Raw genomic sequence first — 25,910 nt, 5'->3', positions numbered from 1 at the left:
GGGTAATATTATCCTGCTGAAAAACGGCTGTTGGAAGCCTGGAAATTGTATGGGCAGAGATGGGATGTGTAGTGAAGGTGCCGCCTGTATTTTGGATGATGGAGAAAGAAACTGTAGCAGCGATTTGTCAGCAGTTAAATCAATCTTCTTTACTAGTAGTCGGTCTGGGCCATCCAGAGTCTCTGCCATGTGTTTGTTCCTCCACGTAACCACTTATTCTAACCTTCTAACTCAGAACAGCCTAGATCGGCATTTAGTTAAAATGGCCATCCTGATTCTCTGATTTCAATGATACGCCCCATCTGTGAGCTTTTAGAAAGGTTATTCTAGTCCTACCTTCCTAACACAAAGAAAATGAGAAAATGGCCGCTTGCACGGTATTGTAAGCGACCATTTTCTCGTGGCCTGTGAGCGTGTGCAGTCTGCTCTGCCCAAGGCCCGGGTCGTCCTGTGGGGCCTTAGACTTAAAGGGATTTTCCCCCAAAAAAAAGTTGAAGCCAAAAAATGTTGGAGTAGCTAATAGTTTATGGGTTTTTTCTCGTTTTTTTTTTTTTTTAATTTTAAACTGAGGGCTAGTTTACACGGGGGCAGAGAGGCTGATTTTGACAGCGAATTTCGTGAACAGCTAGATTTTTTTTTTTTTTTCTGCTAGCAGAAAAAGAAGCGACATGACCTTTCTTCAGGCGTTTTCCGCCTGAAGAAAGCAATAGAAGTGAATGGGAGGCTAAAACCGCGTGGTTTTTTGCAAAAATAAGCAACGCTCTTTTTTTGCAAAAAAAATATACGGAAAAAAACGCTAGCTGTTTTTTCAGCCCTTTCACTTTATGGGAGGGGAAAACAGCCTGGCTTTTTTTGGAAGCTGTTTTTACAAAAAAAAAAAAAGCTCCAAAAAAAGCTTGGCAAGGTAAAAAAAAAAAAAAAAAAAAGCTTCCTAATTAGGAAGCTTTTTTTTTTCCAGTGCCAAAATAAGCCACACGTTATTTACATGTGAACTAACCCTAAGTTCAAATCCCCCCCACTTTCCCTAGAATATAAAACTAAAAAATTACTGTGAAACACATACACATGAGGTATCCCTGAGTCTGAAAACATCAGGTCTACAAACTTATAAAAATATTTTTCCTGTACAGTGAATGCCACAGTGGGAAAAAATCTAAAGTTCTGAGCCTCCGTTTTTTTAGCTGTTTCACTTCTAATAAAAATTTGAATGAAAAAAAAAATAATAATAATAAAAGCAATGAACATTCCCCAAAGTGGTATAACTAATACACCTGGCCTTGCTAAAAAAAAAATAAAATAAAATGCCCTATGCATCCCTGTATACGGAAATATAAAAAACTTACCACTGTCAAAATATAGTGACATTACAGAAAGTCTATCATTTGGTTTAGTCAGATTGCACTAATGACATGTTGGAATAGCCTTTAGAAGCCTATTCTATCTCTACTTGTCTTCATCTGTACTCAACGCTGTTTTTGAATAAAACACTATATTCTTATATGCTAATTCTGTGCTCGGAGCTCAGGGAGTGTTCCCCCTCTTCACAGAGCACAGCACCGTCATCCCCACTATTCCGCCTCCTCCTGCTTTCTTACATGCCCCTTCATGTGAAGGCATCTTCCTCTTATTCTTCACTTTGGGTACTCTGGCCTAGAGTACAGTGCATGTGTGGGATTTGCATGTGCTGTACTTGAGTGCTGCTAGTGACGTAGGGAAGAGTAAGAGGAGGAGGATGCCTTCACATGAAGGGGCGTGTAACAGCAGGAGGAGGCGGGATATTGGGGATGATGGTGCTGTACTCTGAGCAGGGGGAACACAAAGCAATAGAGACTTTAGGGACTGTTAACATGGTGGAAAATGAAGAGGAATAAAGGCAGACTGTCACCTCTGTTTCCTCTCCATGTGCTGAACCTCTGGTTAACCATGGTGGAAAGCTTTCAAACACTGATCCTCCTAGGTAAATGGGGTTAGTCAGCTGAGTGTCTTGCACCACAGGTTCTGCAGCTGATCAGCCACGGGAAGAAAAAGCAGGGTGCTCCTTCCCCCCCCCCCCCCCCAGAGCCTTGTCTTGATTTCTGTCACCTATTGAATATAGTGGGAGACAGAATCTACCTCAAAATCACTGACAATCCTGTGTGATCATACATTCAGATTTTGCACTTACATAATGCCCAGCAATACATATATATACTGTGTGTATGTGTGTGTATGTATGTGTGTGTGTGTATATATATATATATATATATATATATATATATATATATATATATATATATATATATATATATATATATATATATTTTTTTTTTTTTCCCAACATTGCTATGTCAGTATTGTAGTTTTTACTATATTTTTTTTTCTTCTTGTTCTACAATGGGCTTCAATGACTATTTATTTATTTTTTTGCATGTTATGATTCAGAAGCCCTAGCAGTTGTATTTCTGTTGTTACCAAAATAAGTGTTGCACAATTTTTCCCGTAACTCACAGGGCTATTTTTAACAGAGCTTGGGGGCACCAAGGACAACTACTCCCGGACATCAACTTTAATCTTTTTACCTTATTTATTTTATTTATTTATTTTCAATTTATATTAGTACTTTTTAAATTAACACAAATTTTATAATGAGTTCCCTATAGTGTTTTGGCCATTTTGATATGTGTGATCTTGAGTGAACAGTGTGATTATGGTTATTTAATTTATGTATTTTTAAAATAATTTGCACAGATTTTAATTTTTCAATTTCTCACTGTAACTGGGTCAGGGGATAATAACACTCCTTGAGGAGTGGGCACCTTTGCAGCCGTATGGAGACTTACAAAGCCATTTTCGCTCCACTAAGAGATTATGGGGAATATATGCAGATCTGTTTCTCAGGATGTAATTAGGAATACAGTGCCTCTGTTTGCTGCCTCTCAGGACAGCCCCCTTACCATCATGCATGACTTTTTCAATAAGCCTAATAACATGATGCTGGATTATTGCCAAACCAGTATATCTATTCCAAAAGGATCCATTCCTGGATGTACTGGTTTAGCAATAACCCCACATCATGTTATTAGGATTATCGAAAATGTCATGCATGATGTTAAGGGGCTGTCCTAAGAGGCAGCGTACAAAGCCACTGTTTTCCTAATTACATCCTGGAAAACAGATTTGCATATTCCCCATAATCACTGTATAGGGGCCATCTGTAGGAGGTTACAGGTCAAAGCAGCACCCTGAACGCTATATAGACTGCAAAGAAGGCAGAAGTATATACAAACCCCTTCTGTCTTGTAGGTGGGAGTCCCTGGCTGTCCTGACCTGCCTCTGCTAGATTGCATGAGCTTTATCCTGGTACTGTACATATTCAAATGCATTGGACTAAAACCCAACATCATGCGCTGTACACATACTGAATTTTCAGATTGAAGTATTATTTCTGCAGTGATCACTTCCACAATGTTATCTGCACCTCTACCAGCCCAACAACCAGTCTATGTACATTTGTTGGCTGAGATGCATTACTTGAGCAGTGCTGAAATGCTAGGCTAGGTTCACTCTACCATTATTCAATGTCTATGGCTTTCATCTGTCACAGGATGAGAGCAACAGACATTAAATTACACCTTTGGGTGTCCATCTGTATTCACCCTAGCATTCTTCCGTCACTTGGTCCTAACTTCTGCATTGATGTTGTTTAGGTGGTGGTAATATTTAAAGAGCATTAAAGGGATATTCCCATGACGCTTGTTCACTAACCTGCAGGCTGTTGTGCTCTCTTCACTTCCTGCTTCTCTTGGCACATAGGTGGGCGGGGTTTCACTTGCACGGGATTGGTTATAAATGAATTACCACAGTGTGAAGCTGATGTAGCAGAGCTTTATTTGAGTCAGCTTGCATTACATACAGAGGTAATGGACTCCCTATCTCAGCCCTTCTCAGCCAAATTCAATTAAACCAACTGATAAGAGCTCAGAAATCCCAGAGCTCTCTGAGAAGCTCCGCTACTTAAAAGACACAAACAGCTCAGAGCTGCTCCCAGCCCCTCCCTCCCCCTCTAAGAGCAGGCAGCTACATCACTTGACAAATGAGCAGATAATCCCAAGGGCCACAGAAACGGAGTGTAAACAATGAAGTGAATAAATTAAGATAGCGGCCAAACAAAGCAGTTTGGATAAAGCAATGCATTTAGGAAAAGTCTTAAATCCACATAAATTAGCAGTATAGATAGGATCCTTGTGATGGGACAACTCCTTTAAGAGTGTAAGCTCCTGTGAGCCACATCATCTTCACTATTTAAGTTCTCAATATCAGTATTACTATGCAGTATTATTTCTCTTCTATTCATTTGTAGTCTTCTTTAATTGTTTCCTGTCAGAGTGCTGCATTTTCATATCCTAATGGAGATTGCCAACCAAATTATTTTTATTATTCACTAAATGGGTCATCTGTACTTCTTTTATAGTGATAACCTATCCTGTGGACCCAGACTCTGTGCATATCAGCTTTTCAGGAACCCACTAAGCGGCAGAAGTTACAGCAGTGGACGGGGAGAGTGTGCAGTTCCCCAGAACCAACGCTATATGGTAAATGGGGCTGCATCACTGCTCCTGTTACTTGAATAGGCGCAGCTGCACACTCTGCGCCCACTGCTTCATTACCAGGGCCTAGAGTCTGGAGGCCTAGAGCCAGAACAGTGTTGAACCCCCAAAGATCACACACTGATGCCCTATCCTGAGTCATTCTAACCCAAAAATTACTGCTCAGCTTTTGGAATATATTTGATTCAATTTTTCCTTATGGTTGCTTGAAGCCCACTGTGGGGATATGGTCGTGTACAATGACACTTTTTAGGTAAACCTCCTTTGGTGAGGATCAAGATTCAACTGGTACATTTTTTTTAAAGAAATAAGATGGTACCTCCAGAGCCATAACAACCCAGAGGAAAAAGGTAACATTATTTAAAGTCATATTGCCAGTGGCCAGAAGCAGCCCTGCACCCATTTAAATGAAATGCGACCAGCGTTGCAGTTCAAGGCACCACCGCTACAGTATAGTTGGCTCTATACACTTTACAAACCGTACAGTGTAGAGGCACCTAAAACTGCAGCCTCGCTCCCTTCACCATGAGTAAAGCGCACCTGCTTCTGACTGTATATCTAGTATATGACTTCCAGTGACCAAATTGAAGTTTTGAATTGATGCGCAAACTGCTACACACAGTTACTCTGCAAGCTGCTAACACCTGTTTTCCACTTTAGGAGGATGAAAAGTTTCTAACAGAATTATTTGCGCATCTCACAGATGAAGCAACAGATGATGAGAAGCGTCAAGAACTGGTATGCATAGCTATTGCAAATCGTATAGTGAAACGCTCCACACCGTACTAATGATTCCTCACCTACTATGTGTGTCACTCATGTTCTCTTCTGCTCTTCAGGTGAACTTCCTGAAAGAGTTTTGCGCTTTCTCCCAAACATTACAACCTCAGAACAGAGATGCTTTCTTCAAAACCTTGTCTAATATGGGAATCTTGCCTGCCCTAGAAGTCATTCTTGTAAGTAAATGTTGTTCAGTGCCATTTTGGTATTACATTGTTTTATTTACCATTGAATTTTAAAACATATATGGAGTCGTTCATCCATAACCATGTATATTCTGAATGAGCTGCTTATAGTGTGAACTATCCATCCTAGACTCCAGCCTAATACATTGTACTTGCACTGTTAAATGGTAGCAGACTTTCTCTATTTAGTAATATTTTTTGTACTTCCGTTCTCCAGGTTTAAGATCTCTGCTTGCTGTCAGTTAATGGAAACAATATTTTAAAGTTAGGAACAGTTATCTAGAGTAGAGAGTGGAGCCCCAGTAGGAGAAGAAGCGCCCTTAATGCTGTGCCTAGGTTGTGCAAATGCTGCAATTTGGCCATATCAAAAAATGCTGTGTTTTATAGTACCTGAAAAGTGGATGGGATTCTGGCTAATCCCATCCACATATTGCTGAAAAATATCTGTAGCCGAAATGCATACAAGTTCAAAAACCATTACATTTTTGTAAATCACAGCATGTCAAATATATCAATCTAAACACTGACGTTTTCCATATAGAAATAATAGAGGCAGAAAGTCTGCAGAGCAACACTGCGGACTTTATATTAAAAGCGCTGTTAAAAAAACCAAAACTTGGTGTTTCCACCTTAGGCTTTTCAGCAGTGCTTTTTGGCTACAGCTCACTACATGGGGCCTTAGCCTAAAGCCCTTTTCAGGGAGTTGTCTTAGAATAAAATGTTGATTTTCCTGAAATTGGAGCTGCTATGCAGAAGAAGAGAGGCGTTTTTGGAAAGTGTAGAAGCCACTCTACAAAGTACTGTCATTAGTTTAATACAGATTTTTATGCTGACAGACTCCCTTTAATATTAAGAAGCTAGAAAACAAATATATAATTTAGGACTGCTGAAGTTTTACAACAGATGTATGTAATATACTGTACTCTGCTTGGTATTCAGTACAGTACTGGAATTGTGACAAACCCTAAGGATTGAGAAGTATTAGGACTGTACAGGTTTTTAGCATCTGGTTATAAACATGTCATGGAAAATGTCAATAACTCAGAGTCAAGATCAGTTTTGAATGGTGTCAAAATTAGAAAAAAGTTAGAGACTGACTCCATCTCCAAAATAAAACCATTTCAATATCGTATGGTATTGTTCACTGCAAATTTACTTTCATATTGTTTCTGACAGATCATGACTGTTGGTCATTTATGAAGGAGTCGGAGCAGGAGTTGCAATGTATGTTAAAGGAGTATTCAGGAAAAGTTACTGTTGGTCTGTGTCAGGGATTGGCTTCTGACACCCCTGCCGATCAGCTGACTGTTGGTCCCACCATGCATGAGAACTAAGTATAGCTCAGTAGACCGTGTACTGCCCAGGAGCACAGCGCCTTACCTGGTTACTGCACTTATATCTCACTCACTTGATGGTTCTGTTTGACCCTGTGTTGATCATAAGCGGGCCATGCACCTCTGATAGCTGTTGGACAAAGGTTGCTGTCTGACACCAGTTCTGATTTATAGGCAGGCAAATTGTTCTTCTTGGCAAATGTTATTAAGCTCTAGATGTTACCTTTATATTGTGTTTTAGTACTTTCATTGTCATTTTCAGGGCATGGACGATACACAAGTCCGCAGTGCGGCCACCGATATCTTCTCCTACCTTGTGGAGTACAACCCATCCATGGTGCGGGAGTTTGTAATGCAGGAGTCGCAGCAAAACGATGATGTAAGTACAATTTTTGAATTCACTTGCAAATGGAGATTTATTTCAATGTACCATTAATGAACCTGTAAAAAAAATGTACATATTTTTTTTTTTTTTTATATGTATAAAAAAGGACATCTTGCTGATTAACTTAATCATTGAACATATGATTTGCGACACTGATCCTGAGCTGGGAGGAGCCGTGCAGCTAACAGGGCTACTGAGGACTTTGGTAGATCCAGATAACATGCTGGCAACTACAAGTGTAAGAAAATGCTCAATTATTTCCAGATTTTGTGGGGATGTGTGTGTAGGTAGTCTATGTATAACTGGTATAGGGTTCATGTTATGCTACATATTTATCTCTAGGGGCTTTTTAGCACTTAATAATAATAAATCTGATTTAAATGAGTTGGTCACCTTCTTCCTGCCATTAAAGGGTTATTCCCATTAACATAATTCTAGTTAGATTTGCAGACATTAACCTATTCCTATAGCAGCCATTGTTCAATTTTAGTTTATTACTTCCTTGCTTTCCACAAACCATAGATTTATTTGTTCATTCACACAGAGCTGTATGAGGGCGACAAATTGTGGCTTGCAATGTTACCATATTCCATACTGGAAGCTGGAAAAAAAAACTTAGAATGGAGTAGAATTGGAGAAAATCTGTGCTTGTGCAACTTTCGTTGTAGCTTGATTTGTAAAGCATTCACTGTGCAGCCAAATTGACAGGTTGCCTGAATTCTTTCGGTTGGAATAGTTACGGGAATGCCACATTTAAATTGTTTTTGTCATACTTTTTAACACCTTCACAGAAATCCAAAACGTTGCCAAAAATTAAAAATAGAAAATTCTTGGGGTCGCCATATGCCGGTAACTTTAGTATATTTCCGTGTATGAGGCTTTGCGGAATGCATAATTTTGTTTATTTTTGTCATCGTTATTTGTCATTTGTTATGTGTCATGTACATGTCTGTACTGCACAGACATGTACTGTCGTCATGGCTATGCCCCAGCATACAATGCTGGATGGTACAAAATAATATTTAGCCTTATGTCCCCTCCATCCACAGTAGGATCTATTCCAAAACTTGAGAAAAGGGGTTTGCCCCGAAATGCCATACTTGGCGTTGTGTGTTTTTGTTTGAATTGTAAATAAAGATTCTTTGATGATCATCTGTGGAGCACTGTGCCCTGCATCAAGATTTCTTCTTCCATCCATTGGTTGGGTGCTGATTTCTGGGTTTGTTACTGCTATTTCTTAATAGCAGATAGAAGATGGCCAAACCATTTAGCAACATATAGTGTACCTCCTTTTTCTTGTACATTTGCATTAGGGCTCGTTCACATCTGTGTTCTCCTCTCCGTAGTTCAGGTTTCCGTTTCCTGCCTAAAACAGAGGCAGGAGACGGAAACCTGTAGGAGTCTTTCTCACCTATTCATTTGAATGGGTGAGAAAGCTGTCCGGCCGTGAGCGGCGGTGAGCGTTTTAGGCTCTCCGCCGCGAAACCAGGTTTTATAATCCGGACACAGAGTCGGACATGCAGTACTCTGTGTCCGGATTAAAAACTCCGGTTTCGCGGCGGAGAGCATAAAACGCTCACCGCCGCTCACGACCGGACCCGGTCTGAGCTTTCCGACTTCTGGCATGCAGAAGACGGAAAGCTCAGAACGGACAGGTGAACGCTAGTGTGAACCTAGCATTACTTTGTATTGTACCCTGTTTGTGTTCAAGAGTGTGAAGTTTAAGGCTGTTGTGCTCATTGTTGCACTCATTCATATTGCACATTGGGAACAAACCTTTTTGTTTTATTTTCATAGAAAACAGAGAAGACTGAATTCTTGGGCTTCTTCTACAAGCATTGCATGCACGTCCTCACTGCTCCATTACTGGCTAACACTACAGAGGAGAAACCCAGTAAAGGTCAGCAAGACCAAAGGGGTATTATCAGATATCTCTCTTCATATATGGTAGCCAATGGAGAGAAAGTGGCCAATACAAATGGGTGCTCTTAAGACATCCACTGTATTTTGTTAACACTTTGGTTGTGTGGCCTGTGGGGTTACTTTAATATTTTTTTTTTCTGGGCGTGTGTACAATGATCCCTATAATAGAGAAAGATCTGCATCCAGGTAGTTTTATAAACATGGATTCCATTGGCAAATTAATAAGATTAAGTTTAACAAACCTGTCAATAATCAAAACCGACCATCAATCCGGATAACCCCAAACTCATATTGGTTATTTCGGTTTGGTTATTACATTATTTGTGAGACTTTTCCGTCCGTTTCGTTTTTGGCTGAACACGTCCGAGCCAGAACTGCTTCAGACCCCAGAGTATAATTAGTGGAGGCCAGGATGAGGTGAGTAAATATGGGAAAAAATTGTTATTCACATCCCCTGGGCTCCAGTGCTGGTCTTCATCTTTTTCTAGGCTCCTGAATAACGTCAAGGACCACTGAGTACCACTGAGTCTCAGCATCAACAGTAACATGACATTGTCATACAAAGATGTCAGTCATATTTCTTTGCGTCGCAATGCCACGTACTACTGAAATCCAATTATAGGCCTCACTGGTCCCTGATGTTATTCAGCGGATCTGAAGAAAACCAGGGGCAGCAACGGAGCCAGAGGGGAGTTTAGTTACACTATCTAAAGAGACCCCAGAGTATAACAGCAGTTCCAGTTTGGATGTGGTCGGTCTGAATAAAACCGCCGGGAGAACCCAACACACTCTCATACCTGTTGCAGTGTGTTTTAAGGGCCGTGGCCTAAACAATTGCCATTGATCGTCATCAAAATAAAATGCCCAATTAATCGCAATTATTTTGATTTAGGTCATAATTGCCCAGCTCTGCTTGTCGTTACTTTCTCCAACAATACTATAAACATTTTATTTTGGGGTTTTTTTGTTTTGTTTTTTTTTACTGGTGTTTGAGGCACAAAGTGTAAAGTATATTTAATAAAAAAAAGTTCACTTTTCTATTATCCTAGGCAGTTTGTTTGATGATGTGTAGACTTTACTTGCTAGGATCATCTGCTTTTCCACATAATAATTTGTAATTCACTTTCAGATGATTTCCAGACTGCTCAGTTGTTGGCACTGATCTTGGAGCTTTTGACGTTCTGTGTTGAACATCACACATATCATATAAAGAACTACATCATCAACAAGGACATACTGCGCAGAGTGCTGGTACTTATGTCCTCGATGCACTCTTTCCTGGCTCTATGTGAGTACCTCAGAGACTCAAGTTCTGATCTTTTGTTATTCGCTACATTAAATGGATTCTATAATGGGGAAAAAAACAGTTTTTAAACTAAAACCATGTAGGAATAGCCTTTAGAAAGGCTATTCTTCTCTTATCTTTATTTTGAAGGTCTGTGCTGCTGTTTTTGAATCTTTCTTCTTTATGTTAATTGTGCTCAGAAAACACAGACGACGTCCCCCTGTGCTCTCAGTACAGCGTTGTTATCCATTCCAGTGTTGCCTCTGTCTTCTGCTCCTTGTGTGTTTCCTCTTCTTATATGAGACCATCATGAAATGGTGACGGAATATGCACAGTCGGCTGTTCTGTTGGCCATTTTGTGATGGTCTCTTACACGAGACCACCACAGAATGGCGGCAGAACGTGCGGTCGGCTGTTCCGTTGCCCATTTTTCAGCGGTCTCGTATGTGAAGAGGAGACACATTAGGAGCAAAAGGTAGAGGTAACACTGAGATGGCTAAAAACGCTGTACTGAGAGCACAGGGGAACGCCGCCTGTGTTTTCTAAGCACAATTAGCATAAAGAAGAAAAATTCAAAAATGGTGGCGCAGACCTTCAAAATAAAGGTAAGAGAGGAATAGCCTTTCTAAAGGCTATTCCTACATGGTTTTAGTTGAAGAAAATTTTTTTTTTTTTTTTTTTTAATGATAGAATCCCTTTAATCCCAAATTTGCTACTGCTTTTGATGATGACTAGAGATGAGCGAGTACTGTTCGGATCAGCCGATCCGAACAGCACGCTCGCATAGAAATGAATGGACGTAGCCGGCACGCGGGGGGGTTAAGCGGCCGGCCAACGTCAAAGCGAAAGTACCAGGTGCATCCATTCATTTCTATGGAGCGTGCTGTTCGGATCGGATGATCCGAACAGTACTCGCTCATCTCTAATGATGACGGACACTGTGTCCTTAGTCTGTATTGCTGAAAATGCAGCTGGATCACTAAACTCACTCTAATGATTTGCCAGGTTTTCTATTTATGCTGCTTCTGTTGATTGTGGCATCCTCTTTGGTATTAAAAATGATACTGTATGTTCTGTCATTGGACGTTCTTTAATATAGCCGTGTTTCTATTGCAGGTGCCCTGCGGTTCATGAGGAAAATAGTTGGTCTGAAGGATGAGTTCTACAACAGATATATAGTGAAAAGCTTCCTGTTTGAGCCTGTGGTTAAAGCATTTCTCAATAATGGGTCTCGGTATAACCTTTTAAACTCTGCCATTATTGAGATTTTTGAATATGTCCGAGTGGTGAGTATTGTGTTTTATTTGATCAGTACAATGTAAAAATATAATGAACCATGGTACTTCTGAATTATAGAGTAGTCATATTTTCATGTATTCCTTTCCTACATTGAACAATTCCTATCTCTTACAGGAGGATATCAAATCATTAACAGCTCATATCATTGAAAATTACTGGAAAGCTCTAGAGGATGTGGATTATGTACAGACATTCAAGGGACTTAAATTGCGATATGATCAGCAACGTGAAAGACAAGACAACCCTAAACTTGACAGGTTTGTATCAGAGAGTGATGTTATTGGGACAGATATAGAAAGACTGACGTTATTAACACCACCTATTAACCTGTGACTTGGCAGAGGGTATGTCTTGGCATAAAACGTAAATGAGGTGTACCCTTTACCAGGCCATACACAATGCTAAATGTGGTGGGGCTGATGACTCTGCCCCCTGCATGATCCCACCATGCCTCCTTTTTTGAAGAGTCAAGGATTACATAGAAATGAAAAAAGACTAATTTGTTCAAACAAATGTGAGTTTTTATGTCTTGTACTACATAAAACTGGCGTACATTAAATCTGCCCCATTGAGTACTGAGTCCCATTGTGTGAATTATTACTATGTAATGTTTCATTTTGTCTTTACTTGAACCCTACAATTTGTAAAGTGCTGCGGAATATATTGGCAGTATATAAATAAAATGTATTATTATTACTGAGTAATGTTTAGTAGTGACTTGCGTTGTCCTTTTTTTTTTTTCTCTCTGTTGCTTTCTCTTTTGACTTGTACTTTGTTTGATCCAACTTGCACAGCATAAGGCAGTGAAGAGGAGTAGCAGGAATAAACTTCCTGCCCATGTCCCAAGGCATTTTTGGGGTTGAATTCTTTTAAGGTTGTTATCGACAACTCCTGGAATGATGTAACAAACTCCTAAAACCAATTTCTGTCCCTTTAAGTAGACTCAAAGATTGATGACTTTACTTGATGGTGGGGAATTCTGGGTATTGGACCCCCATCAATCTCATATGGATGGCCTATTTTTAGGACAGGTCATCAGAAGCCCAGAAAACCTCTTTAGGCTGAGGCCCATCGTTGCAGAAAGCAGTTTTTTTGTTGCAGATTTTGCTGCGTTTTTTTAGGAGCCAAAGTCAGGAGTGGATTGAGCAGGAGAGAGAAGTGTAAGAACTTCCTTTATATTTCCTTTCTTGGCCAAAGCCATTTTTGGCTTTGGCTATAAAAACCTCAGCAAAATCCGCAACAACAAAAAAAGCTGCGTTTCTTCAACGTGGGGTCTCCGCCTAAACCACAAATATTTCATGTTATTGGAGATTTTAAGCACCTTAATTTATCTCTTCAAGATGCATTAACAATACTTGGTATACACAACGCCATTTTTTTGATGTAGCCATTTAAATGCTTTGTCCTTCTCAGCTTTTGACCTGTTCAGCTGATCTTTGCCCTTTGACCTATTTTTGACATCTGAAATAAGTGAGACACTTAATGCTTTAGTGTTTGTTTTGCTCTACAGCATGCGGTCCATCCTCAGAAATCACAGGTACCGGAGAGATGCTCGTTCTATAGAGGATGAGGAGGAAATGTGGTTTAACACTGATGAGGATGACCTGGAGGATGGAGATCCAATGGTGCTACCTTCTGACAAAATAAAGAACAGTGATGATCTCATGGATCCCATCAGCAAGTTCATGGAGAGAAAGAAATGTAAATATTTCATCCACTGGGTTATATATTCATCATTTGGTCTATGTGTTATTAACTTTCAACCTGGCAAAGAATGCTTTACATGGTGAGGTCAGACAGGGCATTGAGATGTGAGGTTCCATTTCTCTAGCATAGTTGCACTAGTCTGAAGTAGACAGTGATGCTCTGGAGAAAGGATCTTTTAGTTCATTTCCCAAATGCTGACCAAATAAGTGGTGGTCTGATCCTGCAGCAGAACAGCTTGTCAGGTAATCGTTGATCTCCAATATTCTTGCTAACCATAGCTGTAAAGGGGAGGTTAATACATTTTTCAAACAGCATTTGGAAAGGGATATACATCGAGTCAGCTTTAGGCTAAGTTCACAAACCTTGTGAGTGGCAGAGTGCCAAGTTTGGCCTCCACACCTATACAGGGCACTGTAAGGGTCCACTCATACAGTGTTATGAGACTCATTTTTGTCAACTCTGATAATGGTATCTGTGTGGCTGCAGCCTTATAATACCACTTGTTTTATGACCATTCTTTTACCATCATTTTGTCTTTCTTGCTCTGCAGTGAAGGAAAGTGAAGAGAAAGAGGTTCTTCTAAAGACCAATCTCGCTGGCCGTCAGAGTTCAAGTTTTAAACTTTCCTTTTCTGGAGGGACAAAGACAAACCTCACCAGCCAGTCTTCAGCAAGCAGCTTACCGGGTTCACCAAGTTCTCCTGGATCTCCTGGCTCTCCTGGTTCCCCTGGATCAGTTTCCAAAAGCACACCCCAGACGGCAGCTATTACTACAAAGGTATTAATGTTAGTGATGACAAATGCGAGATCCAGTGAGTTACTTAGAGTTGTCAGACCAATACGTTTAGCAATTGTTGGCAAAGTTTGTCACATCATGTGTAGTGCAGTGTCTTCATAACTCTCATCTCTTCTGTATATCATTGTAGGACACTGCACCATGGGTATAGGCCTGTCAGCTAGGAGGCTGACATGAGAAATCTAGAAACAAAAGGCTATACCCTCTTCTCAGATACTAAGCTAACCAGCTTTAGCCTTGCGTTTGTGGGAGGCAGACACAGCCTGCTTGCAGTTCTTCTGGGTTTTTTCTTACTGTTAATAAGTTGAAAGAATTTTTCTACTAAGTCCAAATAAGTCTTCAGTCCATAGATATTTAGAAGAGTGGCAGTGCACATGCTTGGCTACTGATCTAAATTCCTCCTCACTAGTGTTGTGTGCTGAGGAGCAGTCTAGGACTAGATTCAATGATCGCTAACCTTTTAAGCTTGGTGTGTCAAAATTTGTAAGAAAAAAACCTAGCTTAACTCGGGTGCGCGTCACATCTACAAATGTCCATAATTTTGTGGTATTTATATCTCTAGTAACAAAATAGTTATATTTTTGATATATTTATTTATATTACCGTATTTTCCGATGTATAAGACTACTTTTTAACCCCTATAACTTTTCTGAAAAGTTAAAGGTCGTCTTATACGGTGGGGCAGGGGGTGGAGGAGCGGGATCACAACCATCCTGCCGCCGCTGGCTTCCTGCAGCGGCAGGAGTGGAGCGATGCTGCAGCTCCGGCCTCCACGGCATCTGCCGGGTATAGAGCCCCTTCACACGGAGGATACGCTGGCTGATTCTGAACATGTAAACGTTCTGAATCAGCGGCGTTTAAAACAGATCCCATTGCTTTCTGTGGGAGCCGGCATACGTGCGCTCCCCATAGAAATGAATGGGCTGCTTTTTTCCATTGATTTCTATGGGGAGCGCACGTGTGCTGGCTCCCATAGAGAGCAATGGGATCTATTTTAAACGCCGCTGATTCGGAACATTTACACGTTCAGAATCAGCCAGCGTATGCTCCGTGTGAAGGGGCCCATAAAGCTAATGGCGACCGCTCTGCTGCCATAGCAACCTGTTATAGCAATATTACTATCGCAGCTAGTAATGTACAGAATCTCCCATAAACGGCAATACACTTGTATTGCCGTCTATGGGTCATTCCATATCAAGTGATCCAAATAGGAATATTTTTTTTACCTGACGTCTTTAGATTTTTTTTATGAAGTACAACTTAAGTTAATTACAAATAAAAAGTTTTGAATTTTTTTTTCTTCATCAGTTAATTTTTTATAGACTTCTAAAGTTTTGAAAAAGTGTGAATTTTGGCCTGGTATGGCTTTACATTTTTTAACATAACTCGGGCTAGAATTAAGATAAAGTGGTGGGGGAGGCATCATTTTTCTCAGAGCGGTACCGGCTTTCATTTGATATGTCACAAGACGATGTTTCTTTATATTTTGTTTTGGAGAAATCAAATTCAAAATTTCGATGCGCAATTGTATGTTTTAAAATTGTGAAAAAATGCATTTGTGTTACTTGTGTTCTTGATTATATTTGTACAGGTTTTCAACTTGGGACCAAATTGGGATCAATTTTTTTTTTTTTTTTTTTTTTTTTTTTTATTTTAAGCCTTGAATTATCTGATTTTATGTTTGTGTGGCTTCTTCCTTTTTTCTTTTCAAATTACAACTTGCTGAATTCAACATTTATATGCAACAATAAAAAAACATAAAAAAACAAATACTGTAAGTGCCAGAACAAATACATCTTATCATCAGAACACAGCTTGTTCAGCATTTTCAACCTGAATGCATTGAACAAACCGAAAGAAAAAAGCTGCTCATATCCTCAAGTGCGATTTTCTAAATAGTCTCATCCTAATTATATGTTAACAAGAGTACAAGAACCAATATTTATAACACCTATTTCTACATGTAACAATTGTTTTTTATTATATCACTAAACATGTAATTTATTAAGAAAAATAGTCCAGTAGATAAATCCTCATTCTATAAAATATGAACTAATCAAACAATTAATAGGACATTTATTTTTTTATATATAATTATACATTATTTGGTAATTACCGTATTTTCCGGACTATAAGGCGCACATAAAAACCTACGATTTCCTCAGAAATCGTAAGTGCGGCTTATAGTCCGGTGTGGCTTATATATGGATGGAAGCGGCGGCAAAGACTGCGTGCCGCTTCCATACATACATAAAAGGCACCGTAAGGGTGCATTCACACTACCGAACGCCGGCGTGTATCACAGCCGTACACGCCGGCGTTACAGCAGGGCTGCCGGACACTTCATATTCATTTCTATGGGAGCAGGCATGCGAGCGCTCCCCATAGAAATGAATGGACAGACACTTCCCATTCATTTCTATGGGAGCCGGCATGCGAGCGCTCCCTATAGAAATGAATGGAAAAAAGCAGTCCATTCATTTCTATGGGGAGCGCTCGCATGCCTGCTCCCATAGAAATGAATAGGAAGTGTCCGGCAGCCCTGCTGTCACGCTGAAACAGAACGTGAAACTTACCCAGCGGTGCAGGGCGGGCGGGCGGGCATTCAGGCCTCCTCTGCCTCCGATGTTCCGTCCTTCTCCTCCGGCGCTCGCTGATAATGGCCTGGGCGCATGCGCAATATCATAATGCTTCTACTGCGCATGTGCCCTGGCCATTATCAGCTTGCGAGCGCCGGAGGAGGACGGAACATCGGAGGAAGAGGAGGCCTGAATGCCCGCCCACCCTGCACCGCTCGGTAAGTTTCACATTCTGTTTCAGGCTTTTATTTTAAAACGGGGGGGTGGTAGTTTAATCTAACGTTTACGGTTGGGCTCTATCAGCATGATTTTGCTGATAGAGCCCCTCCTCGCCTGCCGAGTGCTTCCAATAGAAGCGGCTGGCACGCGGGGGGTTAAGCGGCCGCTGGCAAAGTCTGCCTGCCGCCGCTTTCAATAAGATATAATGCGCACCGGACTGCGGCTTATAGTCCGGTGCGCCTTATATATGAACCGAGACGGACTATAAGGCGCTCATGGGCAATGCGGCTTATAGTCCAGTGCGCCTTATAGTCCGTAAAATACGGTATATGTTGCACACCTAATCAGTTGACACTGGTGTGGTGGTGGTGGGGGGTTATATTCTTTATTAACATTCATCTGTAATAATAAGGGACATGCATCAAACATGGAGATTAGGACCTCCCTTCTTCTTGTTATCTGAGGTGCACTACAATAAGTGTCCTTCCATACTACCTAGTAATTGTACATTAGCATCAAGTCCTCAGTCATTCCTTACATCAGTGACTGCATCAACATATACTGAGCAATGCAATATGAGAACATAACAACATGACTTCTGTATTAATTACTCTGCTCTACCTTTAATAATAAGGGACATGCATCAAACATGAAGATTGGAACCTCCCTTCTTGTGGTTATCTGAGGTGAACTACAATAAGTGTCCTACCAGAAACACACCTCTGAGATACATGGTCCCACTCTAGTGTCCTATTACAGGACCTGTATACTGCTAGTCTGACACTAGTTAACATTAACATTTTGTGAGGTGGATCATTCTCTGTACATATCTCACATATAGACCCCACACTTTTAGACCACAGGCTGAACAGATCTGAATTCAAGATTTTCGGAATGACACTGTAATAGTTATATTTTAAAATATTATCCCATCGCGATCCCAATTTGAATTTTGGTACAGATGTGGCTAAGGGCATTGCAGGCCCAGGTGCATTTTTTTAAATTTTTTTAAATAAAACGTTTTTTTCGGAAATGCGTTTTAAAATTTTGCGTTCACATGGGTAAAATATTAACAAAGATACTCTTGTGTCATATTTGGTGAAAGCCTGTATAGTTCTGAGTAGAATGGCGTTTATTTTGTTTCTCTATCTTTTTTCTAGCCTAAGTTATGAGGAGGAATGTAACGGCAGGCAACACAGAAATTCGCACTTTTTCTGAACTCTGAAAATCAATTAAAAAATCAAAAAAAAAATCTAGAATTTTTTTTTCTTCACATTTTGCATTCTCTGACACACTATTACCAAATAACAAAATCTCAAAAGAATTAAAAATATAGAGGGAAAAATCATTGGTTCACTTGACACGGAATGACCCCTATGGGGACTTGCAATCAAATGATTGCAGGTTCAAGCCCCCTTGGTGGGGGCTAATAAAAATAGTTAAAAAAAAAAAGTTCTAAATCACTTCCTTTCCCTAGAATACGTATAAAAGCAGAAAACTACTGTGATACATATACATATTAGTTACCCCTATGTCCGAAAATGCCCGGACTACTTATAAAATATTTTTCCTGTATGGTGAATGTCAAAATCAAAAGTGCCAAACCCCCTTTTTCTTTCACTGTTTGGCCTCTGATTTAAATAAAAGGTGATCTAAGCAATAGACATTCCCCAAAATGGTATATCTACGGAAAATCTGGCCCTGCCAGATTGTCTGTGCAAAAATAAAAAAGGTTATCCAGGTGGAGAGGCCGCATACGGACATCGGCGGTTTGCTTTACAACCCATTCAACCATTCAAATGAATGGGTTGTAAAGCAGACCGCTGGCAAGCCGCCGCCTGTCCAGTTTCCGGCGGAAGTGTGAACCCTCCTTTACATAGAAGATTGGGTCGAGACTAGAGATGAGTGAATAGTATTCAAAACTATAGTTTCGAATACCTCGCTCCATAGGAATGAATGGAAGCGGCCGTACACCAAGGGGTTAAGTGCCGGCGTCGGCCGCTTCCATTCATTCCTATGGAGCTCATCTCTATTCGGGACTGGAAAGCAAATAAAAAAAGCATTAAAGAGTATGCCATGGGGTAAGTATGCATTAAAAAGAGGTACCCCACAGAAGAGGAGTAGTCTTATACGGTGAGTATATCCCAAACTCTAGATTTTAACTGGAAAAGTTGGGGGTCGTCTTGTACGCCGAAAAATCCGGTATATGCATTTCTGGTTCATCACATGGTATATGAGCCCATTCTCCTGGCCCATCACATGACATATGACCTCCTTTTTTAGCCTTCACACGTTGACCCCATATTCTTACCCCCACAGTATATCAAACCCCCCCCCCCCTTTTTTTTTTTTTTTTTTTTTTTTAGGGGCTCTATCAGCAAAATCATGCTGATAGAGCCCCACATATGCGTAAATAGCCTTTAAAAAGGCTATTCAGGCACCGTAAAAGTTATATTAAACTACCCCCCCCCCCTTCCCGTTTTAAAATAATAACCTAAAAAAGAATGTGATCTACTTACGCATCGTGCAGACTGGGCGGGCATTCAGGGTGTGTGTCTTCATCTTCACCCACGCCTCTTCTTCCTCTGATGTCCTCGGGTCCCGTCTTCCTCCGGCGCTCGCGAACGGACATTGATAAAAAAAAAATGGCCTGGGCGCATGCGCAGTAGCATGCGGCTTCTACTACGGCTACTGCGCATGCGCCCAGGCTATTTTTTTTTTTTAATCAATGTCCATTCGCGATCGCCGGAGGAAGACGGGACCCGAGGACATCGGAGGAAGAAGAGGCGTGGATGAAGAAGACGGCGCACCCTGAATGCCCGCCCAGCGTGCACGATGCGTAAGTAGAGCACATTCTTTTTTTAGGTTATTTTAAAACGGGGGGGTGGGGGGGTAGTTTAATATAACTTTAGCGGTGCCTGAATAGCTGATAGAGCCCCTTTAAAACACCCTTCCTGAACATACAGCATATGATACCTCTATTTATGGCCCTCACACAATTTGACACCTTTCATACCCCCTCACAAACACACACACACACACACACACACACACACGGTATATGACTCCTTTTTTTTGTAAAGCTCACCCACATTATATGACACCCTGTTACCTCCCCACCACCACACAGTGTAGTGGCTATTACTTTTTACTCACCTGTCCACTCTCCAGACCTGGACACTTTCCTCTACTGCCTCTAGGGTGCACTGTTGCTGACGCTGAAGAAGGCTGGGATGCTGTACATAGAGTCCCAGCTTTCTTCAGCATCATGATGTCAGTGTAGTGCTGCCTACAGCGGAGGGCAGCCAGGACCAGAGCGTGGACAGGTGAGTAAAAATATCGGCAGCTGCTTATTGCAATAACAGAATAAGTAGCTGCCAATGCATGTCACCTGTGACGCGTTTCTTAGGTTCGCCATCACTGGACTGGGAACTCCTGTTCTGATAATAGTTAGGTTCCCCAGTATGCATACATTTATTAGCTATCCTATGGATTGGTGAGAATTGTCTTTGTAGGTGATCTCACTTGTAGCTTTTCTTTTTTCCTTTTTGGAAAATGTTTTGATACAGTTCTTTGAGTGGATTCATCAAGAAAATCCTTCCTTTATAGTTTCCAATCCTTTTGAATCTACTTCTTTGCTAAAAAAAAGCAGTGACATTTTTCTAGAAAACAATGCTGTGTGTAAGGCCACCCTTGAGGTAAGCTTTAAATTAATTGTATGTTTACTTTTTTATTTTGTTTGTTTTTTCAGGGAGGCCTTGTGGGACTTGTAGACTATCCAGATGACGATGAGGAAGAGGATGATGACGAGGAGGAGGAAAAAGAAGAGACTCTACCACTCAGTAAGAAAGCAAGGCTTGGCTCTTAATACCAGCAATTTGTTTGGACAAATTCCATCAAACAACTGATCTCCCACAACAACAGAAAATCCTTCACAGCCGGGCACACCGCGCTGTGAGCGAGTCTGACACAAACCAACATGTAGATATCTGCTCATAAGTGCCAATTCCCAGGAGCACGAGGGAGGGAAGACATGACATTTGGAAAGGACATAGACGCCTTTTACTCTCCCGCAGACCACACATTGCCCTTTTCTCAGGGAAGGAAATAAAGTCAAATAAAAAAAAAAGCCAACAGGGCAGGAGTTTCTTGTTGAACTCTCGATTGGCTGGTCATATGCTCCGAAGCGTAAAGCAAGAAGAGGAGAGAGGTTCTGAGATGGCGCCATTCAGGAGAGGAAAGTCTGCAGCTACATATACAATGGATGCCAGCACTTCTGATTGGGTGGAACATTTCTGCCTATATAGGATTCACACATCCTGAACATTTTTTTTTTTTTTTTTTTTTTGTCATTACATTTGCCATAACAGGTTTTAAAAGAAACCCTTGGTGGGGTGAGCCGATTATAACATTTTTTTCCTCAGTCTTTTTTTTTTTTTTTTTTTTTTTCTCTGATTTTGTTTCCAACTCGATATTCCCCTTCCCCTCCCTGATATGCCCTTAAACTGCAGCTTTCTTTTGAAGGTGTAGGGGAAAAATCTCAACCCCATCTTGATTAAAAAAAAAAAAAAAAAAATTGAGTGGAATTCTAGATGTGGTCACCTCGTGTCATGATTTGTATCATTTTATATTCCTTTTTACCCACCCTGGGTGTATGCTGAGTTGTTGAATCTATATTTGGGACCATTAAATTTTTTTCATGTAATATGATTCCTCTTGTGATGGTTACCTGCTTTCCATTGCTTGTCGGCGGCAGAGCATTGGATCTGGAAAAATGGAATCTGTATTAAGTCAAATATCTCCAGCTAGTGAGTGTTCTGTTTTTTCTTTGTATATATGCCTCTTTATGTAACTAGAAAACACAAACCTTGTTACAACAGATCCCTATGGTAACAATAGTGTTTGGTTTTGTGCAGAATTGTACAAAAACGTGTCATCCACATTATCATGAATTACTATAGTAAATATACTTGGGTCACCAGGAGGGAAAAGTAAAGTAGCACCACATGCACACATTGATGAAAAACAGACTTTTTAGCAAGTCAATTGATACATACATGTGTCTGTGCAGGTTTTGTTTGTTTTTGTTTTTTTAAATGTCAGTTTAAAAAAAACAAACCTATTTTTGGTCATTTTTCAAGTTTGTACCCAATGCAAGTCTGTTTTTTGATAATGTATCAATTAAGAAAAAAACAACAAAAACCTGACAATTAAAAACTGCTGCAAAACATACATTAATAACTCACACACAGCCAGAAAACTGAAGAGAAATATGTGATACACTGTAAAACAGACATTAAAAAATGACAATTTCATCCATTTTTTTGTTGGTATGTAGCCTTAAAGGTAGCTTTCTTGTCTTAAAGAGGGTGTTCCAGGATAAAGTATACATGGGTTTGATTTGTGGAGGTACATTCAACTTGTTTTGCCTGTAGAAGACCAAAATTGCCGAAAGAAAAACAAACATTGTTTAGGCTGCATGCCTATAAAACTCAATACCAATGTCATTTGTAAGGCAGGAGAGAGCGATTTGTGTGACTGTTGTTTATCTCATAGAAGATTGCCTAGGCTGGAAATACCTGTAACAAAGCCTTTTAGCTGGGAACGAGACAACATGAGGAAGAGTTTTCAGCCTGTGGATGCAAATAAGAATATTTTCACTGAAAATATTCAGTCACAAATGTGGATTTGCAGTAATTAGAGTTGAGCGAGTACTGTTTGGATCAGCCGATCCGAACAGCACGCACGCATTGAAATGAATGGAAGCACCTGGTGCTTCCGGTTTGACGGCAGCCAGCCGCTTAACCCGCCGCGTGCCGGCTGCGTGCATTGATTTCAATGCGTGCGTGCTGTTCGGATCGGCTGATCCGAACAGTACTCGCTCAACTCTAGCAGTAATCTCAAAAATGGGAAGGAATCAAAACACAAAATATATTAGAAACTTACTTAAATTGAATTTACAAAATAGGACAATATATTTCTGTAACCGTATGCATAAACTCTTTTCAGTTTTCATCCAATCGGGCTGTGTTCATATGGCCCAGAGTACAGTACAGAATGTGTGAATGACTTTAGAAAAACTGCTTCACCACCCAGGTAATAAATGACATTTGGGTTATCATATGGTCTTATTCTGAATTACAAATTGTTGTCCACATTTACAAAGTTGATTGTGTCCATTTTTTAGACAAGCTGTGCCACTAAAATGACATGCTACATTTCAGAAGCATTTTATTGTACTTTTCCTAAACTTTAAAGTGACACGACAAGTGCACGTAGTCTCCAAGAAAATGTAATTTACTCCAGATCTATAAAGCGGATTATACACCAGTTGTGGAATGAATCTGTACCAGTTCATAGCAGGTATAAAATTCTCTTCTTAATTTCTTAATGGACAAAGTGCCAAATTTCAGGTGCGATATTTTTTATTTTTATTTTTTTTAATACATTTTGTACACACACCTGAATTGTACTGGTACAAATGGAAAAGTGAGGGTCAATCAGTTTATTTTACTGCAATAAAAATACAATTTTAACTTTTCCGCCGCACTATTCTAAGCTGTCATATTCCTATAAAAATCTGATTGACAGTTTCTCATCTTTTCAGGGTATGCAGTGTAGGCAGAGACTTCAGTAATTCAGGTTGCAATGTTAGTGTTTGTTTGATGCGGCCACTTTATTGGCACTTGTATATGTTGCTAGGAGCTAACAGGGAGCGGTGAACTATGTACATACCATGTCTGCTCAACACTTGGCAAACCCTTCCTCCTAAAGTTCACTTTCATTGTTAAAACCTGTTGCACATCTGCAACAATAACCTTTTATTAAAGAGAAACCAAATGAAATAAATACTGTATAGTATCATAAGATGTGACGCCGTGAGATGTATTTCAGTGCAACTTTTGCTTATGCAAATGAATTTCTTATGGTAATCGATTATGTGTAAAAGAATACGTGCTAAGTTCTTCATTTCATGTCTCTGAATAGTCTTGGTCTTAAAGCTTTTCTCCAGTGCTGCTGGGGCCACTCACAAATAATTTCTATGAGATGTCATCCATTACCTAGTGTGGTTTAGCTGGAAAGTATTCTCTGTGTTCCTTTTCTGTTACTACTTTTTTTGGTGAAAGAATTGTAACCGGGTCTAGTGCAACTACCATCCTCCTGCCAATATAGCCTCAAACTGAAGACCCAAGTAATATGAGGGAGACTGCTAAAGACTCACTATCTAAGAGACCTGTTGTTACAGTGTATCCAGGCTGTCAGACAGGGCCCTGTTATCAGAGCTGCAAGTTTATTTATTTTTTTTTTTGTTCCGAAAACCTCAACTCTTAAAGAAACTTTGTTTTACATGCTGTAACATCTTTAGTATGGGAAAACTGTCACTGACTGCACCGCTTTCTGTTATCACTTTAGTACTGGATGCTACAAAACCTTCTATCATCTGGTTATACAAATGACTGTTTGCCTTGAAAATTTTCAGCTCAGTAGTTATACCATTTTTTTTTTTTTTTTTTTAAATACTGCACAATATGCATGGAGAACCCCCACTTCCCAATGACCACTAGAGGGGGTGCCAGTGAATTGATAAAATGGAATGTATATGCCTGCTATAATCAAATTGCCACATGCCACCCCGCGTCAAAAAAAACCCTGCAGGAAAAACCATGGCAGCAAACCATCACGATTCTTCCCGCAGCACTTTACACAGGAACTTTGTTTCAGATATACCTGTGGGGAAACTGATGGCATTTCCGTAGGTATAATTGACATGCTGCGATTTCCAAAACCATGGCATGTCTGCTTCGCGATTTTTACCGCAAAGTGGGTATGGGATTCGCTAGAGTTCTATCCACTTTGCTCTGACTGTAAAACACTGCAATTTTTCCCCACAGCGTTTCCATCGTGGGCAAATCGTGGCGTATGTGCCATGTGGTCCCTGACCTTTAAAGCAGTTTTCCACAGGTTAAAAAAAAAAAAAAAATGCAACTAATTTACGGTTCATATTAGCACCTGCCCATGATGGACCCGAAGGATGGAGAGCCAGACAGCCGGACAGCTAAAACAGTTATACATAGAGAACAGTGTACCCCCTCCCCCTTGACTTCAATGACCATTAATAACCATTTCAAAGCTGAAAGTGGTGAAGAAAAAAAGTCCTTCATGCAGGATTTTTTTTTTCCCGCCAATTTGTGGTGGTCTCCAATATAGATCGCAGATATCAATCTAGCCGCACTGTAATAAAGGTATCATGCAAAGTATAGAAAAGGAAATACTATTAGAGTGTGACACATTACTGATAAACATAAAAACATTTGATCTCTGATTTCAGACTCATTCACATATACAAGCACAGTGACAGACAGGCAAAGGATATGTCAATCACTATGACACTTTAGCAAGGGGCTAATGCACTGGGTGACAAGTTCACACAAAAACAGCGACCTCAAAGTTACTATAGATGATAGTGGAAATATCACATAACTAGTTTCTGTCTCCGAAACTGAAGACTAGCAAAGTCTAGAGCACAAATGTATAAACTTACAAGACATAGAAATGGCACATGAGTCCAAAACACAAGAAATTTAGATTGGTGAATGTAAGAAACCCTTTCTCTGCATGCATCTTATTTTCTTCTTTTGTCTCCAGGACAGAGGGTAATAACTTCTCTTGAGGAATTCCATTCTTAAAAAATTCTGCCAAAACATGAGCAAAAAGTCATAGATGGAGAAGTCAGTATTGGCGCAAGTCCAGGCCAGACATCAACATTAAGCACCTGCTTCAAACAATATCCCAATTCTTTATTCAACTTCCTGCAGCTGCTACAGATGGAGAT

At 40.2% G+C, this 25,910-nt stretch overlaps 1 protein-coding gene across 1 annotated transcript in view; it reads left to right on the top strand.

The window, feature by feature from the left end:
- Nucleotides 1-21,875, top strand: part of PPP4R3A (protein phosphatase 4 regulatory subunit 3A) — a 38,881-nt gene extending 17,006 nt beyond the window's left edge. The window contains exons 5-15 of the mRNA XM_075282396.1: nt 5,247-5,324; nt 5,426-5,542; nt 7,148-7,264; nt 7,377-7,508; nt 9,068-9,170; nt 10,323-10,481; nt 11,595-11,764; nt 11,892-12,034; nt 13,288-13,478; nt 14,035-14,261; nt 20,829-21,875. Coding sequence (XP_075138497.1) covers nt 5,247-5,324; nt 5,426-5,542; nt 7,148-7,264; nt 7,377-7,508; nt 9,068-9,170; nt 10,323-10,481; nt 11,595-11,764; nt 11,892-12,034; nt 13,288-13,478; nt 14,035-14,261; nt 20,829-20,945 — 1,554 coding nt within the window. The 3' untranslated portion in view covers nt 20,946-21,875. The remainder of the gene's footprint in view (nt 1-5,246; nt 5,325-5,425; nt 5,543-7,147; nt 7,265-7,376; nt 7,509-9,067; nt 9,171-10,322; nt 10,482-11,594; nt 11,765-11,891; nt 12,035-13,287; nt 13,479-14,034; nt 14,262-20,828) is intronic.
- The last annotated feature ends 4,035 nt before the right edge of the window (nt 21,876-25,910 follow it).

This window comes from Leptodactylus fuscus, chromosome 7, assembly GCF_031893055.1.
Source record: "Leptodactylus fuscus isolate aLepFus1 chromosome 7, aLepFus1.hap2, whole genome shotgun sequence".
Taxonomy (NCBI): Eukaryota; Metazoa; Chordata; class Amphibia; order Anura; family Leptodactylidae; genus Leptodactylus; species Leptodactylus fuscus.
Note: the sequence above shows the minus strand (reverse complement) of the source record. Positions and strands in the feature narration are given on the sequence as shown.